This window comes from Triticum dicoccoides, chromosome 4B (assembly GCF_002162155.2).
Source record: "Triticum dicoccoides isolate Atlit2015 ecotype Zavitan chromosome 4B, WEW_v2.0, whole genome shotgun sequence".
Taxonomy (NCBI): domain Eukaryota; kingdom Viridiplantae; phylum Streptophyta; class Magnoliopsida; order Poales; family Poaceae; genus Triticum; species Triticum dicoccoides.
In genome coordinates, this window is record NC_041387.1 from 6,705,335 (window position 1) to 6,721,304 (window position 15,970).

The 15,970-nt window shown below is 45.7% G+C and overlaps 1 protein-coding gene across 1 annotated transcript; it reads left to right on the plus strand.

The window, feature by feature from the left end:
• Positions 1-8,793: 8,793 nt before the first annotated feature.
• Positions 8,794-11,643, plus strand: LOC119293174 (histidine-containing phosphotransfer protein 2-like). The gene is made up of 6 exons (XM_037571725.1): positions 8,794-8,930; positions 9,024-9,160; positions 9,263-9,331; positions 10,255-10,323; positions 10,714-10,786; positions 11,205-11,643. The coding sequence occupies exons 1-6, from the start codon at positions 8,871-8,873 to the stop codon at positions 11,238-11,240; spliced, it is 444 nt and encodes a 147-aa protein (XP_037427622.1). The 5' UTR covers positions 8,794-8,870; the 3' UTR covers positions 11,241-11,643.
• Positions 11,644-15,970: the final 4,327 nt, after the last annotated feature.

A 15,970-nucleotide genomic window follows, 5' to 3' on the forward strand; every position in this document is an offset into this window, starting at 1 on the left:
CCCACGCCCTCCCTGTGCTCTCGGTCTCGGGTACTACTGACTCATGTTGTCTTCTCTGGAAATCACAGCGAGCAGCCTGCAGTGCACTTCAATGAGGTGGAAGCCCTGCTGCAGCAGCTCATGGAGTGCACCTCCAGGTGATGAATTTTTATTTTAGAAAAGGAGGATGACCCCCGGCTTCTACATCTGGGAGATGCATACGGTCACTTTATTGATTATTCTCGAGGACCTTACAAAGTATTACAACAATGTGCCTGAATCCACCATTTTGGCAACATATGTCGCTACTCCTATCCAAAATGATGAAGGGGTGCTAGCTGGGCCACTATCCAAACCACTCACCTAAGACTAACATCAAAAGTCGGAAGCCGAAACTCATTCGGAAGCCCCAACCGAGCCACATACCGGGTCTGGGGCACAATCCGGTCAGACGCACTCGTGTGTCGTCGCCGCCATCTTCCACATGTCTTCAGATCATATTGAGGCTTCTACCTTGTCTGGCCACACAACCATCGATGTCACCATGACGCCAGACAGCAACCTCCTCCTGCGCGAGCCCATCTCCGCGCATCGGACGCCGAGTCTCCACAGCGCCATGCCATCGATCTCCGCCACCATCAAAGTGTGAGATGAAACACCGCTCCACCATCCCTCCAGCCAGCACTTGCTCCAAGACGATGCCCCAGAAGGGAAAGCGATAGAACGCCATCATCTGATCCGGAAGACCCAGATCTGGGGTTTCCCCCTGAGCACCCCGAACCTGATGGCGCAGACTGCCGACGATGCCTCGACCATCGGCAGTAGCTCCACTAGACGAGCGTCGCCTACGTCGCCGCAGCCTCCAAGATGAAGCTGACCAGAATGCATGTGTTGACACCGAACAGCCGCCACTTCCACCGCCACTTGAGCAGCCCCCGAGCAACGCCTTCAGGAAGGAGCATGGCACCGCGGTGTCGTCGTCGCATGGAACAGGGGGTTCTGAGGTTTTCACCTGAGCTCCTGGGAGGGGTGGAAGGAAGGAGGTCCTCTCCGAAGCCTCCAACGAGGGAAGCAACACCCAAAGGCACTACCATCGGAGTGGCCGCCACGCCGGCCAAGAGATTCCCCCGGAACCCTTCCAGCCACCGGATCTGCAAGGCCAACACCCAAGAACGGTGACCGAAGCCACCAAGGGCCGGATCCGCTGCAGATCGGAGTAGATCGGGGTCGAGGACGAACATCACCATGGCCATCAACATCCAGCGAGGAACCGTCGCCGCAGCCGAAGCCCACCACCTCCCCGCCATCCACATGGCCAGGGAAGTGGCCCACCTGTCCACGCCGGCGCCACCCGCCGCCAAGCTGCGCCGCGTGCCACCAGCCATGGCCGCCGCCATGGATCCGAGCCGCAGGCGGGCCGCCAGCCGCTGGCCCCGCGGGAGTGGAGAGCCGCACCACGGGGGGGAGGCCCCGCCGCCGCCGCCACGACGCGGGCTTCGCCCGGTGGTGGCCTCCAGCGGCGGCGAGGGCATTAGCTGGAGAAGGAGGGCCCGGCGGCGGCGCGGTTGGGGGCTGCCGCCCGGGTCGCCTACCCTAGGCGACGCGGGGGCCGTGTAATCTGTTCCGTCTGCTAAATTGACGATGATAAATTTTTTCTTTTCCACCTGCTTATTTTTAAATGTATGTTTGTTTGCAGGCGGCTTCGATTCAGACCAGTTTGTACTGCGTAAATCATTGTATTAAAAATATTGTCAGTTGCACTGTCAAAGAATCGAGTTTAGTCCTATTTCGTGTAACGGAGTTACTGGCATCCCAGTTAATGCCAATGGCATTATGAGAATATAAAGTTTTCATTTTTGCGAACATCCCTTGTATTAATGATATGCGACTATACGCATATCACTAACGTGGTTTTTCTAGTTTGTCCACGACATCGATTTTGTTTTTATTCGGGTGTGTCGCCATAGGGTGTGTAACTCATGGGGCACGACCGCACGAGGTTCGTGTCATTTGCGGAGCCCATCATATAGCCATAGATAGAAGACATTAGGTTAGTCGTACGTCTTATGTAACGGAATTGTTGGTACTCCTGCCAATGGCAATAGTATAGCTTGGCGAGAGCAACTTTTGTTGTTTTGAGAACGCTTCTTGTGCTATTGAATCTGCTGTTCAGGCAATGTCATTATTCTATAGGTTGACAATAAAAAATTTGTCGTTTCACAAGAATGGTAATCATCTGCTATTCTACCTAATGCCAATGGCCATTTTTTCGGTTTCTCTACTGGAATGATGTTGTTTATATTCAGATGTGTTGGGCGCGTGGTGTATACTTCATTCGGCTGTCGTATAGCCAAAATTATAAGACCAAAATTTGGTTGTGTTTCGTGTAATGAAATTGTCGGTATTCTTGACAGTGTTATTGTGCAACAAGAGAAACTTTGTTGTTTTATAAATATTTATATTACTCATACTGATCTGCTATTGCATGTAACGTCAATGGGTTTTTTTTCTGTTTCATCAAACAATTTTTTGAGTTAAAAATCGTGATTGGAAATGGCTCCTTTTGAATATTATTGAGTTGACTTGTTAGTTTATGATAAGTTTGGTAAGTTTCTAATTTCGTGAACCGCATTCTTTTTGTTGAACCTCGCCTGCAGAAACTTCCATAATTTCAATGCCAGAAAATACAAACATGGGTCAGAACACAATACCTTATTACACATGTTACATCGATAATCATTCGCAGCACTGTTTTTTAATGTCTCTATGTAAACCTGGCAGCTCAAGTTGTCTTTTATGTCCTTATTTTCAGCTCATACCAATCTAAAATTATTATGAAGTACCATGCTTTGCGTTGCTGATATTACTTGGTTGATTATCTGAATATGCTAATCTTTGATGATTCTCTTGTAATATGTCGGCTCTAGACTTAGGATCATAGCACAAGTAAAATTTGATATTGCTAGAGTTTTTTCATTTTTAAAATAGAGGGCTACAATTTCTGAACCACTTCAACTCAGTTATGTTAACCTCTTCAGAATTTAGCAATGTGGTATGTTTGTATTATTTTAGGTGCCTGCTGTCATTGACTGTTGTTAGGAATAATGAGTTCAGTATTGTGAGTAATAAGTCATAGATCATGATGCAGGTGGAACCTTGATGACCCACAAGTATATGGGGTCAATTGAAGCCTTTTCGATAAGTAAGAGTGTTGAACCCAACGAGGAGCACAAGGAAATGACAAGTGGTTTTCAGCAAGGTAATGTCTGCAAGTGCTAAAATTGTAAGTAGCGGAGTAGTTTTATAGCAAGATAATTTGTAACGAGCAACTAACAATAGCAGTAACAAAAGTGCAGCAAGGTAGCCCAATCCTTTTGAGGCAAAGGACATGCCAAAACGGTCTCTTATGATAAGCAAAGTGTTCTTGAGGCTACACGGGAATTTCATCTAGTCACTTTCATCATGTTGGCTTAATTCATGTTCGGTACTTTGATAATTTGATATGTGGGTGGACCCGTGCTTAGGTGTTGTTCTTACTTGAACAAACCTCGTACTTATGATTAACCCTCTCGCTCCGCAACTACGAGAAAAGTATTACGAATAAATTCTAACCATAGCATTACGCTTCTGTCACTCTCACAACCCACCATCTAATAACTACTCCAAAATGCATTCCCTTAGGCCCAAATATAGTGAAGTGTCATGTAGTCGACGTTCACATCACACCACTAAAAGAATGACAACATACATATCATAAAAATATCGAACACATATCATGTTCACATGATTACTTGCAACATGATTTCTCCCGTGACCTCAAGAACAAAAGTAACTACTCACAAATGATAATCATGCTCAAGATAAGAGGGGTATTAAATAGCATAATGGATCTGAACATATGATCTTCCACCAAATAAACCATATAGCGATCAACTACAAGATGTAATCAACACTACTAGTCACCCACAAGCACCAATCTATAGTTTTGTTACAAAGATTGAACACCAGAGATGAACTAGGGTTTGACAGGAGTTGGTGTTGTTGAAGATGTTGATGAATATAGCCCTCCTCAAGATGGGAGAGTTGTTGGTGATGATGATGACGATGATTTACCCCTCCGAGAGGGAAGTTCCCACGGTGGAATCATTCCGCCGGAGGGCAAAAGTGCTCCTGCCAAAGTTCCGCCTCGAGGCTACGGCGCTTCATCCCGAAAGTCCTCTCCTTATTTTTTCTAGGTCAAAATGACTTATATACCAGAAGATGGGCACCGGAGGTGGGCCGAGGAGGGCAGCACCCACCATGGTGTGCCTAGGCCTCCTGCAGCGCCCAGGTGGGTTGTGTCCACCTGGTGGGCCCCCTCTGGTACTTATTTGCTCCAATAATCCTTATATGTTCTATAAAAAAATGATCGGTGCATACCTTGCATATCTTCCATATTATGAGAGAAAAGGCATTAGAAATTACTCAAAAAGCATTATTATACAATAAAATAACATAAATAACAGTAGAAAAACATGATGCAAAATGGACGTATCTAATGTTGGATATTGGTACCAACTTCTCACTAGTTTCATAATCCATAGATTGTCCATACATTATTGAAGATTGGGGGGAAAGAACAACCTTAAATCTTTAATCTGATTCTTTTGACGTTTAGTTTTGGAGCACTTAGTTTGAGGTTTTGAAAAGTCTCATTTATCCATTAAATATTTATTTTCTAATTTTGTCATCGCATTTGATATATGTATGGGGTAGCTCTAAAATAGTATTGGAACTTGTTTGTTTCCAAGCTTAAATTAAGCTTCGCCAAATACCCAAATAAGAAACAGACCGATTTGTAATATGGCTGATTAGTGAAAACATGTGACTTTAGCGCCATTGTGTGCAATAGAATTGTCGTAATAATTTTTGGGAAGGTACTTGTTTTTATCATTGACCTATTATTCATCTTCGGATCTAGCTAGAGGAGCAGATCGCGGCCTCCTAAGTAGCGGCAAGTGAAGGACAAAGATCATGGCCCCATGTGATCCCTTGCATTATGGGGTGTATGTGTCTCCGAAAAAGTGGCCTTGTTCAAAGGGTGTCTAGCATAATGGGCTGTGCGTGAAACCCTGTGAATGAAACTTGTTGTGATGTGTCGATGTAAGTTTGTCAAGTCCATAAACTTGTGTGTCACGGCTGGAGTGCCGCCTGTCTGCAGGCCATGTGTAAACCCTATACCTAGTTGTGTGATTGCTTGTGACTTTATTTTGTTGTATGTTGTGATGTCCCTCTATAAGCAAGTCTTGTTGTTGGCTGGTGTACAGATAGTGCAGAAAATCACCATATGTAGATATGTTAAACATCCCTTTTCGGTTGAAATCTTTAGTGTGGCCTACTATAAGCACGATGGCACCACGGACATGCCGGAGGACGGGCAAAATAGAGGCGACGATCGGCGGGGTGACATCATCAGGTGATCACATAGTCACAGACCCTTAGAATGGACGGCTCGGCCCATTTCAAGAGCGAAACATTTATTTGAGTGAAACTCAGGGACCGAGTGGGCCGTTCTAGAATTGATGGCCCTACCCATTTTAGGACCAGCATTACCATGGGATGGAACGTGTCTCCGGGTTGTTCGTAGTTGATGGGCAACGAGCAAGTGGTAACACCCAACCAAGGGCATATATAGCAGAGCCCATACGACAATCTTGTTGCATGGCTATCGAGTCGACAAGAAACCGGCGCACTCTTCCGTGGACACATGGACAAACAACCGGTATCTCCATGCATGAGCAGCTCGAGCCGATCACCTTAAATTAGAAAAAAAAAATTAGAAAAGAAGGATTACCCCGGCCTCTGCATCGGAGTGATGCATGCAGCCCCACACCTAAAATTATAGAGAGTAAAATTTTGGTTTAACTCCTCTAACCAGAACCTAGCTAGCCAATCTTCTAAACCGATTAGAGGAGTAAATTTTTTACTTCTCCGCCTATCTGAATTCTTAATTTACTCGACCTGGAGGCGACAGAGTAAAAGTTTTCTACGCGCAAAGGCCTCCTTGTAGCCGGCCAACGACTAACGTGAAGCTCCTTTATTGACGGCGGCGACCTTGCCACGAAAACTGCCTCCTCTCGTAGTGTTTGGTGCTGGTGGTGGGTTCCTGGACATGAGGCAAAGCATATGTTTCCACGGCGAGCTCGAGCGGCGGTGCAGCCAGGCAGCGACGTGTACGTCCGAGCCGCCCCACAGCTGAGCGCCGGTAGGAGTGCCGACAATGCAGACTGCAAGTATGTGGTCTCTGTTTACAGCCGCGGCCTTGGTAGCAGCATTCTCACCACCGTGTCAGTGTTCGTCTACGCGCTGCACACTCACCGCGTCCTACTCGTCGACCGGAGCAGTGGCATGGGCGAGCTCTTCTGTGGTGTGAACGGTGGTGACTGAAACCTGCAAGTAAACAAGGTGCTCAAGAACAAGGTGCCCACGGCGGTGACTGAGACCTGAAGCAACATGCTGAAGAACAAGGTGCCCACGGCTGTGACTGAAATCTGCACGTAAGAGCACCTCGATGGGGTCGAACTCCTCCTCCTGCTCGAGCATGAGCATGAAGGGGACGGTTGACACTAGTGCCAGCTTTGATTAGTGCAGGCAGACGTGTGATGTCTGGTGTGTGCGACATCCGACTTGCTCGCCATCGTTGTCGGCCTGGTCACCATCATCACAGAGGCGCATAGTAGTGTTCGACGAAGTGTATGAACCAGACGTAAGTTTTACTCCACTAAATTTAGGTATCATCTAGAAACAACCGAAACTTAATGGAGCTCGCCGGTTTACTCCTCTATAATTTAGACCGGCTAGAGTTGTTGTAATACATCACCCACTGCCAAACGGCTGCGTGAGAGACCCTCGCGATCCCAACAATATAACCTTCACTCCTCCTCCCGTACTTGTTCACTCCACCGCCACTGAATTCTCTCTGTGTCAGCTCAATCCACTGGATCTCCTCTCCGTGGCGTCCGCCACACTGAGGGCCCAGCTCAACGCCCGAATCGCCTCCATGTATGCCGAGGTGATCCAGTCCCCTAGCCATCCCCTCCCATCTAGTTGTGCGGTTGTGGGTTTTGGCTTGGCTAGCAAGACGGCTGACTTGGCCTTGGACATTGCAATCCAGGGTGTGTTGGACGAGGAGACGTTCGAGGAGCTGTGGGAGGTCATCACCGTTGGCGATGTAGTCCGCCTCTTCATCAACGCAGCCTACAAGATCCTTGACGACATCAACACACTGATGTCCGTACCGCCGTCCCCAGGCCCTCTAACTTTCCCTCTGCTCTTGGTCTCGCATACTGACTCATCTTTTCTGCTCTGGAATTCGCAGGGAGCAGCCCGCAATGGACTTTGACGAGGTGGAAGCACGGACGCAGCAGCTCATGTAGTTTACGTCCAGGTGATACGACGCATAGGGAAATTTGCCTAGTTTCTTCGTATGCGTTAGTGGCACAACCTTGGTAAACTGCAGGCCTTATTTCCACTTTAGGAAAAAGATCACGTATGTTTTAAAAATATTCATCAAATATTAAGAATGTTCATCATTTGTTAAATGTGGCCACAATGTATCTACTGTTCATCATTCGTTTATCAAAAATGTGTGCAGTGTTTAAAAAAATGTCTGTCATGTACTTTAACAAGGTTTATCCCATACTAAGACAAATTAGTCCATGTTCAAAAATGTTCGTCATGTATTAAAAATTGTTTTCCATGTAACTTGAAACCATCCATCATGTATTAAAAAAAGTTCATCCTTGATTTTTATAAATTGCTGGATTTTTTTTTAAAAAAGTGAAGTTTTTAATAATTACTGGATTTTGAAATAAATAAATAAATAAATTTTACAGTTATATGAACATTTTTTAACACGTGAAATGTTTTAATTGCATGAACAATTTTTTATAAAGTGTTTAAACTCTTTTTAAAAGTACATGAACAATACTCCCTCTGTAAACTAATATAAGAGCATTTAGATCGCTAAAGTAGTGATCCAAACACTCTTATATCAGTTTACGGAGGGAGTACAAGTAAACTCAGAAAAAGTACATGAACATGTTTTTCAATGTGAACATCTGTTTTTATTATATGAAGAATTTTCAAATTGAGCGATCAGTTTTTAAATTGCATGAACATTTTTATAACTGGTTGAACACTTTTTTAGAGAATGTGACCATTTTTACGAAGTTACAGGAAAATATTTCTTAAGTACGTGCACAATGATTATATGACCATTTTTAAATACGTTGGTTCTAATTCCATGGTTGCGTTGAGGAGCTGGTGGATGGGTTACGCATCGAGCAATCTTTTCCGTCTAATACGGAAAGGAAGCGCTCCTGCCGGTTTCCCGCAAAAAATCAGGCACTCCAGGCCGAGCAATGCTACACCTAGGTAAAGTTACGTACAGATTTTACGCAATAGGCAATGTGTAGGACTGCGATTGGATGGATGGATGTGGCAGGGGCCCACACGGGTGAAAATCAGGGGGGGCGATAGATTTGTTAGGCAGGTTACGTAACTCTTCGTAGGTTGTTTTCGTAGGTGTAGTATTATTGCTCCAGGCCGCAGAGAAGAGTACTCCACACACAACTTTATTCTTTACTGGACGTACGCTACCAAACTGCCGCTGTCGTCGTCTCCATCTGCATGCATGCATGCACGGCACGCCGTTTCCATTCTATCAATGGCGCCACGACGAGGCAGTACACTAAAGCCAGCAGTCGCTGCCAAAACGCCTCCGTGAGAGAGCTCGTGAGTCGAGCTTTATAATTACGGGATCCCATTCCATCCCCTCCACTCCTCGTCCACTCCGCCGCCGCCGCAGCTCCGATTTCCCTAGCGCGCCTTGCCTTCAGGACCTGCAAGCCATGGCAGCCGCCGCAATAAGGGCCCAGATCAACATCCTCATCGCCACCATGTTCAACACGGTGAGGCCCCCTCGCTCCTCCCATCAACGTCCCATCTACACTTTTGCTGGCTGACCTTTCCTTTGCTTTGGCGTATATCCGTGATGGATCTAGGGTCTGGTGGACGACGCTTTCTTGCAGCTGCAGAGGATGCGGGAGCAGGGCCGCGTAACCCCGGCCCATGTCGTTGAGGTCATGAACCACTTCCTCAACGAAGCCGAGAGGATCATCAACGACATCACCGGCCTGATGTCCGTATCCCAGCCCCCTCTCTCCCCTCTGCTCTCGTTATTCTCGTCTCGGTCGAATACAGACTCATCCTGTCTCTTCTCTGCGATGAGATTCGCATGCAGGAACGGGCCCGAGGTGGACTTCGACAAGGTGGACGACCTCGTGCAGCAGCTCAAGGTGGCCTGCAGCAGGTGGAAGCCCTTTCCTCTATGTCCCCCCCTCCCCCAGTCTTAACTGTATGTTTATTTTTTCGCTGCATCCATGTTGTGCGATCCAGATGTGTTTCCGTTGTCAGGAGTATGCCGTTCATGCTGTTTGCCCTGTCGTGTAGCCATAAGTTCAAGTGCTGAATTTAGTTTTGTTTCGTGTAACAGAAGTACGGTATTGATGCCAAACGCGATGCCACGGCTCCATGAGGAATACATTGTTGTCTCGCGAGCGTTCCTACTATTTATTATATGATATTCCGCTAATGGTAGTTTTTTCTGGTGTGTCCGTGTTTCTATTCAGACATGTCGTGTCATTTGCGGTTGTCGTATGCACGTAAAGTAGAAGAACAGCTGAGCCTAGTTGTGTTTCCAGTAACAAAATTATCCATTTTCCTACCAACGCGATGCTCTTGGTTGTCAATGATAAGCATTTCTTATAATAATTATATGCGCCAATGTCCTTTTCGGGGTTCTCCACTGAATCAATGTTGTTTCTATATATTTTGATAGGTTGGCGTAGAGTGTGTAGGTCATGACCCTGTGGCTCGTGTCGTTTGTGCTGCCGTATGGCCGTAGCTAGAATAGCCAAATTTACTTGTGTTATGTCTCAGCAAATGTTATGGGGGCCATCGACAATCCTGCAAATGTTATGTCTCAGCAAGTGAAACTTTCTCGTTTTGTACATATCTCTAGTACGGTACTACTTATGCTCTATCGCATGTAAAACCTTATTTTTCTGGTTTATCGAACCATTTATTGTGTTGACAGCCGTGATAGGAAACGACTCCTTGAGATATTTTTATGGCATCGCAAGTATGCTTATGTGTATCAATATGCTGCAATGGCGTTTAATAAGTATGATAAATTTCTAATTTCCTCATCTTGCTCTTTTTGACATATATCAGTGTTGGTGCTAAGAGATTGAACCTCTGCTGCGTGCAACACTTCAGTCCTGAGGCAAAAACCAAAGAAGGGTCAGTAGTCAGTACCTTACTACTATGTTGCAAATAATTATTCTTCACATCTTTATTGTTCACGTTATTTTAATGTAAACCTGTTGGTTGATATTTTCTTTTATGGCACTATATTTAGCTCATACAATCTGATATCGTCAAGAAATAACATGCTTGTTCACTTCATCTGCAACCACCTGATAGTTAAAACTTGGTTCATGACATGAATATGCCTCTTTGATAATTCAATTGTAACTTGCGAACTCTAGACTTATGTTTACAGCGCGACTTAAGTCTGAGATGGCTAGACTTTGTTTTTTCAAGAAGATGTTTACAATTTCTTAACCATTTCAGCTCAGTTTAGTTAATCTCTCCGGATTTTGACACTGTGGTATATTTGCATTATTCCAGGTACCTCGCGGCACTGGGTCGTGTTAGGTTTCAGTTCTGCGATTTGCGCAGCATGTTCAAGATCATAATGGAGGTAGTCCCTTATGTCCCTATGCTGTATTTGTACTACCAACTTCTAACTTGTATCATAATACATTGATTGGTTGAGGATAAATGATTTTACAATAATCGTATTCTTTGTTGTCGTTGAAAGTTATATAGAGAGGTACTGTTTTGTTTCTCGAGCACTTTAGTTCGAGGTCTCTGAAAGTCAATTTTGGCTGTTGAATATTGTTGTTCTTAATTTCGTCATCACATGTTGATACATGTACGGGTTAGCTCTAAGCAGTGGAGTTTATTTGTTTCCCGCCATAAGTTAACATCGCCAAGTACCAGAATATGATAGCTACCACCTTACATCATGACTAATTTGTGAAACCATGTGAATTGAGCATCATTGTGCGTCACAAACATGTCTTAATCATTGACGTATTCTTCTTCGTTTGCTGCAGCTGGAGCAGCACTTTGCGGCATGTGGTCCTAAGTAGGAGTAATTGAGAGGTAAAGGGCATAGCCCCATGCGATCTCTCGCAAGATGGGGTGTATGTATCACTGAAGATGTGTGCAGTTTTCATTGGGTGTTTGGCTTTGGAGGGTGCGCTCGGATAGTAGCAGATTCTCGTCTCAGAAGTCCAGGCTTGCAGCCCTATGAAAGAAACTTGTTATGATTTGTGTCATTGTGTCAACTTATACATGTTTCTGTCTGGATGTTGGTTGGTTGTTGGTGACTTACTTTGTTGTATGTTGCTCTCTCTCTCTCTCTCCCTCTTTCTCTCTTACTCTCGGTCTCTCTCTATCATCTTGAGAGATGTTGTTGCCTCTCTTTTGAGCAAGGGTAAATAATTGCTAGTTGTCTGGCAGTGCTCAGAAATCATGCTACTTGCTGCTTTAGCTAAAAGAGCGTCTCAAAATATTTTGATGTAATTAAACATCTCGTTGCAGTCTGAAATCTTCAATGTGGCTTGCTACAAGTCGGCGGCGGAGCCAATAGCTGTATAAAGAAGCAGAGGAGGGGTTAAATGAAGAAGAAGTCGTGGACAACATCCAGGGGATAACGAAATTGGAGATCAGTTTGGCAGCATGAATCACGTTTCAGAGCTTAGCTAGGTTTGCCTTAGTACGAAACGGTCGGTCCCTTCACCCATTATAGCTCTATGATGATAGCAGGAACCTCATTATCTAGGCCACAAAGGTATTTAAATTAGAATGGTTCACAAACTATGAAAGAAAATGCAGGGCCACGTTCCCCGCTCTTCTACAGTTGCAACCCATGTCCACTCCTAAATCCTCATGTATTTGATGATAGCATATGCTCAAGTCTTGTAGGGAGCGGTTTTATAGATCACCAAGGTAATCAGAAGTTGGCCTCAGATTCTCCTGGTCTCCTTGTTTTTCCATGTTCTATGCCCCAAATTTTCCAAAAACTCAGCCACCAAGCACATAAGTCCGCACGCTGTACTAATTGCCCACATTGGAATTTCCCCTTCAAGAACCTTGTTCCTTTGGTTCCACAGTAGCCCCTAGACGGCAATAACCTAAATTTTGCTCCTCAAGGGTATCGTCAATATATCATCCATCATCCATAAGATCACACCCTTCCATTTGTGCCCTCTAGCTCTAGTACTCTAGTCTCGTCTTGCGCTACAGTAGGACAACATGTGATTTCTCAGGTCCATTTAGTTGTGTTTCATGTAGTGCAAATGTCGATATTCATGCCAATGTTCTGGCTTGGCCAGGGAAACTTTCCCATTTGGTAAATACCACTGGCACTACTAATCTGCTACAGCATGTAAGGCCATTGCTATTTTCTCTTGGTTTATCAAACATTTTATTCTGCTGATAACCATGACAGGAAATGATGGGCAACTGAGAATATTACTATGACACCGCAAGTATGATTATGTGTATCAACACCACATAGAGTTTAATAAGTTTGAGAAATTCTAGTTTCCTGTTTTTGCTCTTTCTAGCATACATGTATCAGTGTTGGTGCTAAAATAGTGAAGATCGCCTGCGTGCACTTCCGCCCGTTCTATGAGGCAAAAAGCAAACAAGGTCCAGTACTCAACACCGCATTATATATGTTGCACATTCATTATTCTCTAATCTTTATGCTGGTCAAATACTCTATACAAACATTTTTGGACAAAGGGTGAACTTTATTGGCTCAAACTGGAGCATCAAAAGGATAGAATCACTATGAGCACACAGCTGGCCTTGCATAGATAGGATGCACACAACCAACACCAATGCACACACACAAAAAAGCCGACAATTAGCAAAGTCATATAAGACCAAAGTTATGTGTAGGCAAGGAAAAAAATCCAAAGTGATAAGATACGCTATCAACAAACTATAGCAATAACTATATCCGCACCAATCATCTCATGACTCCACACGAACGACGAGGTCCTTCAACAGCAATGCCTTCAAGAAGGAAGCGGCATTGACGCAGTCGCCATCACCGGATCCAAGTAACAAAGCCAGAGTCTAGGTTTTCACCCTGAAGAGTCTAGATTAAATATTTATGTCATAATTTTGTCATCACATTTGATTGATGTATGGGGTAGCTCTAAAAAAGTAGAACTTGTTTGTTTCCTAGCTTAAATTAAGCTTCTCCAAATAGCCAAATAAGAATCCGACCGATTTGTAACATGGTTGATTAATGAAAACATGTGACTTTAGCACCATTGTGTGCAATAGAATTACCGTAATAATTTTTGGGAAAGTGCTTGTTTTAATCATTGACCTATTATTCATCTTTGGATCCACCTAGAGGAGCAGATTGCGGCCTCCTAAGTAGCGGCAAGTGAAGGGGAATAAGAGCATGGCCCCATGTGATCGCTTGCAATATTCGGTGTATGTGTCTATGATGTGGTAGTGTTGAAAGGGTGTCTAGCACTAGAGGGTGCGCGCGAAACCCTGTGATGGAACTTGTTGTGATGTGTCGATGTATGTTTTTCAAGTCCATAAACTTGTGTATCGTGAATGGGGTGACGCGTGCTCGCGGGCCATGTGTAAACCCTATACCTAGTTAGTTGATTGCTTGTGACTCTATTTTGTTGTATGTTGTGATGTCTCTCTCCAAGAAAGTATTGCTGCTGGCTTGTTTACAGATTGTGCGTAAAATCACCATATGTGGATACGTTAAACATCTCTTTTCGGTTGAAATATTTAGCGTGGCCTGCTAAGAGCACGACCACACCATGGACACACCTGAGGAGGGGAAAAATAGAGGGGATGATCGGCATGGTGACATCACTTGATCACGTAGCCGACAATCCTGACCCATTTCAGGAGAGAAACTTTTGTTTGAGTGAAACTCGGGGACTGAGTTGTTCGTTCCAGAATTGACGGCCCTGCAAATTTCAGGAGCTGCATTTCCATGGGCTTTACCGTCTCTCTGTGTTGCTCGTAGGTGATGCGCTATGAGCAAGCGACAACACGCAACCAAGGGCATATCAGAGCCCATACAACAATCTTGTTGCACGGCAATCGAGTCTACCAGAAACCGGTGCTCGTTTCCGTCGACACGTGGACACAAGACCAGTAGTTCCATGAATGAGTAACTCTAGCCGGTCCCCTGAAATTATATGGAGGAGTAAAATTTCGGTTTTACTACTCTAATCGGCACCTAGCCAATCTCCTAAACCGATTAGAGGAGTAAATTTTCACTCCACCGCCTATCCAAATTCTTAATTTACTAGACCTGGAGGCGGCCAAGTAAAAGTTTTCGTCACCCAAAGGCCTCCTTGTGGCAGGTCAGCGACAAACGTGAAGCTCCCTTGTTGACGGCAGCGACCTCGGGCCTCGCTGGCAACCTCGCCGTAAAAAGTGCCTCCTCTCCCAGTGTTTGGTGCTGGTGGTGGGTTCCTGGACATGAGGAAAAGCATATGTTTCCACGGCGAGCTCCAGCGGCGGTGCGGCCTGGCAGCGATGCGTACGTCTGAGGCACCCAGCAGCTTAGCGTCGGTTGGAGCGCCGTCAATGCAGAGTGCAAGTATGTGGTCTCCGTTTACAGCCGCGGCCTTGGTAGCCGTATTCTCGCCACCGCGTCAGCGTTCCTCTACGCGCTGCTCACCGACCGGATCCTCCTTGTCGACCGGAGCAGCGGCATGGGCGAGCTGTTTCTGTGGTGTGAATGCCAGTGACTGAAATCTGCACATAAACAAGGTGCTCAATAACAAGGTGCCCACGGTGGTGACTGAGACCTATGGCAACAGTCTCAAGAACAAGGTGCCCACGGCTGTGAATGAAACATGCACGTAAGAGCACCTCAATTGGGTCAAACTCCGCCTCCAGCTCAAGCACGAGCATGAACACGACGGCGCACACGAGCACTAGCCTCGATTAGTGCAGGCAGACGTGTGATGTCCGTGTGATGTCCGAGGTGTGCAGCGTCCGACTTGCTCACCAGCCTTGCCGGTGTGGTCACCATTGTCACGGAGGCGCATAGTAGATGTTCAATGAAATGTATGAACCGAACCTAAGTTTTACTCCGGCAAATTTAAGGGATCGTCTGGAAATGACCGAAACTTAGTGGAGTAAATATAATTCACTAAGGTTTACTCGGCCGTTTACTCTATGATTTAGGGGATCGGCTAGAGTTGTTCTTATACAGCGCTCACTACCAAACGGCTACGTTAGAGACCCTCATGAGCCCAACAATACGCCCAACAATACAACCTTCACTCCTCCTCCCATCCTTGTTCACTCCACTGCCATGGCGTCCGCCGCTATGAGAGTCCGGCTCAACGCCCACATCGCCTACATGTATGCCGAGGTGACCTAGTTCCCTTCCCATCCCCTCCCATCTACTCGTGTGGTTGTGGGTTTTGGCTTGGCTAGCTCGACAACTGACTTGGCCTTCGACATTGCCTTTGCATGGTCGACGTCAATGCAGGGTCTGGCGGTCGAGCAGGCGTTCGAGGTGCTGTAGGAGGAGATTACCGTTGTCGACGTAGCCCGGCTCTTCATCAACGATGCCTACGAGATCCTCGATAACATTGACACCCTGATGTCTGTAACGCCGTCTCGATGCCCTCTATATCTCCCTCTGTTATTTGTCTCTTGCATACTGACTCATCTTGTCTGATCTGGGATTCGCAGGGAGCTGCCCGTAGTGGACTTTGACGAGGTGGAAGCACTGACGCAGCAGCTCATGTAATGTATCTCCAGGCGAGACGACGCATAGGGGCATTTGCCTAGTTTCTTTACT

Coding starts and splice junctions, on each gene's coding strand:
- LOC119293174 (XM_037571725.1), top strand. CDS start 8,871: ATGGCAGCCGCCGCAATAAGGGCCCAGATCAACATCCTCATCGCCACC. Junction 9,161..9,262: donor AACGACATCACCGGCCTGAT/GTCCGTATCCCA, acceptor ATTCGCATGCAG/GAACGGGCCCGAGGTGGACT. Junction 10,787..11,204: donor TGTTCAAGATCATAATGGAG/GTAGTCCCTTAT, acceptor CGTTTGCTGCAG/CTGGAGCAGCACTTTGCGGC.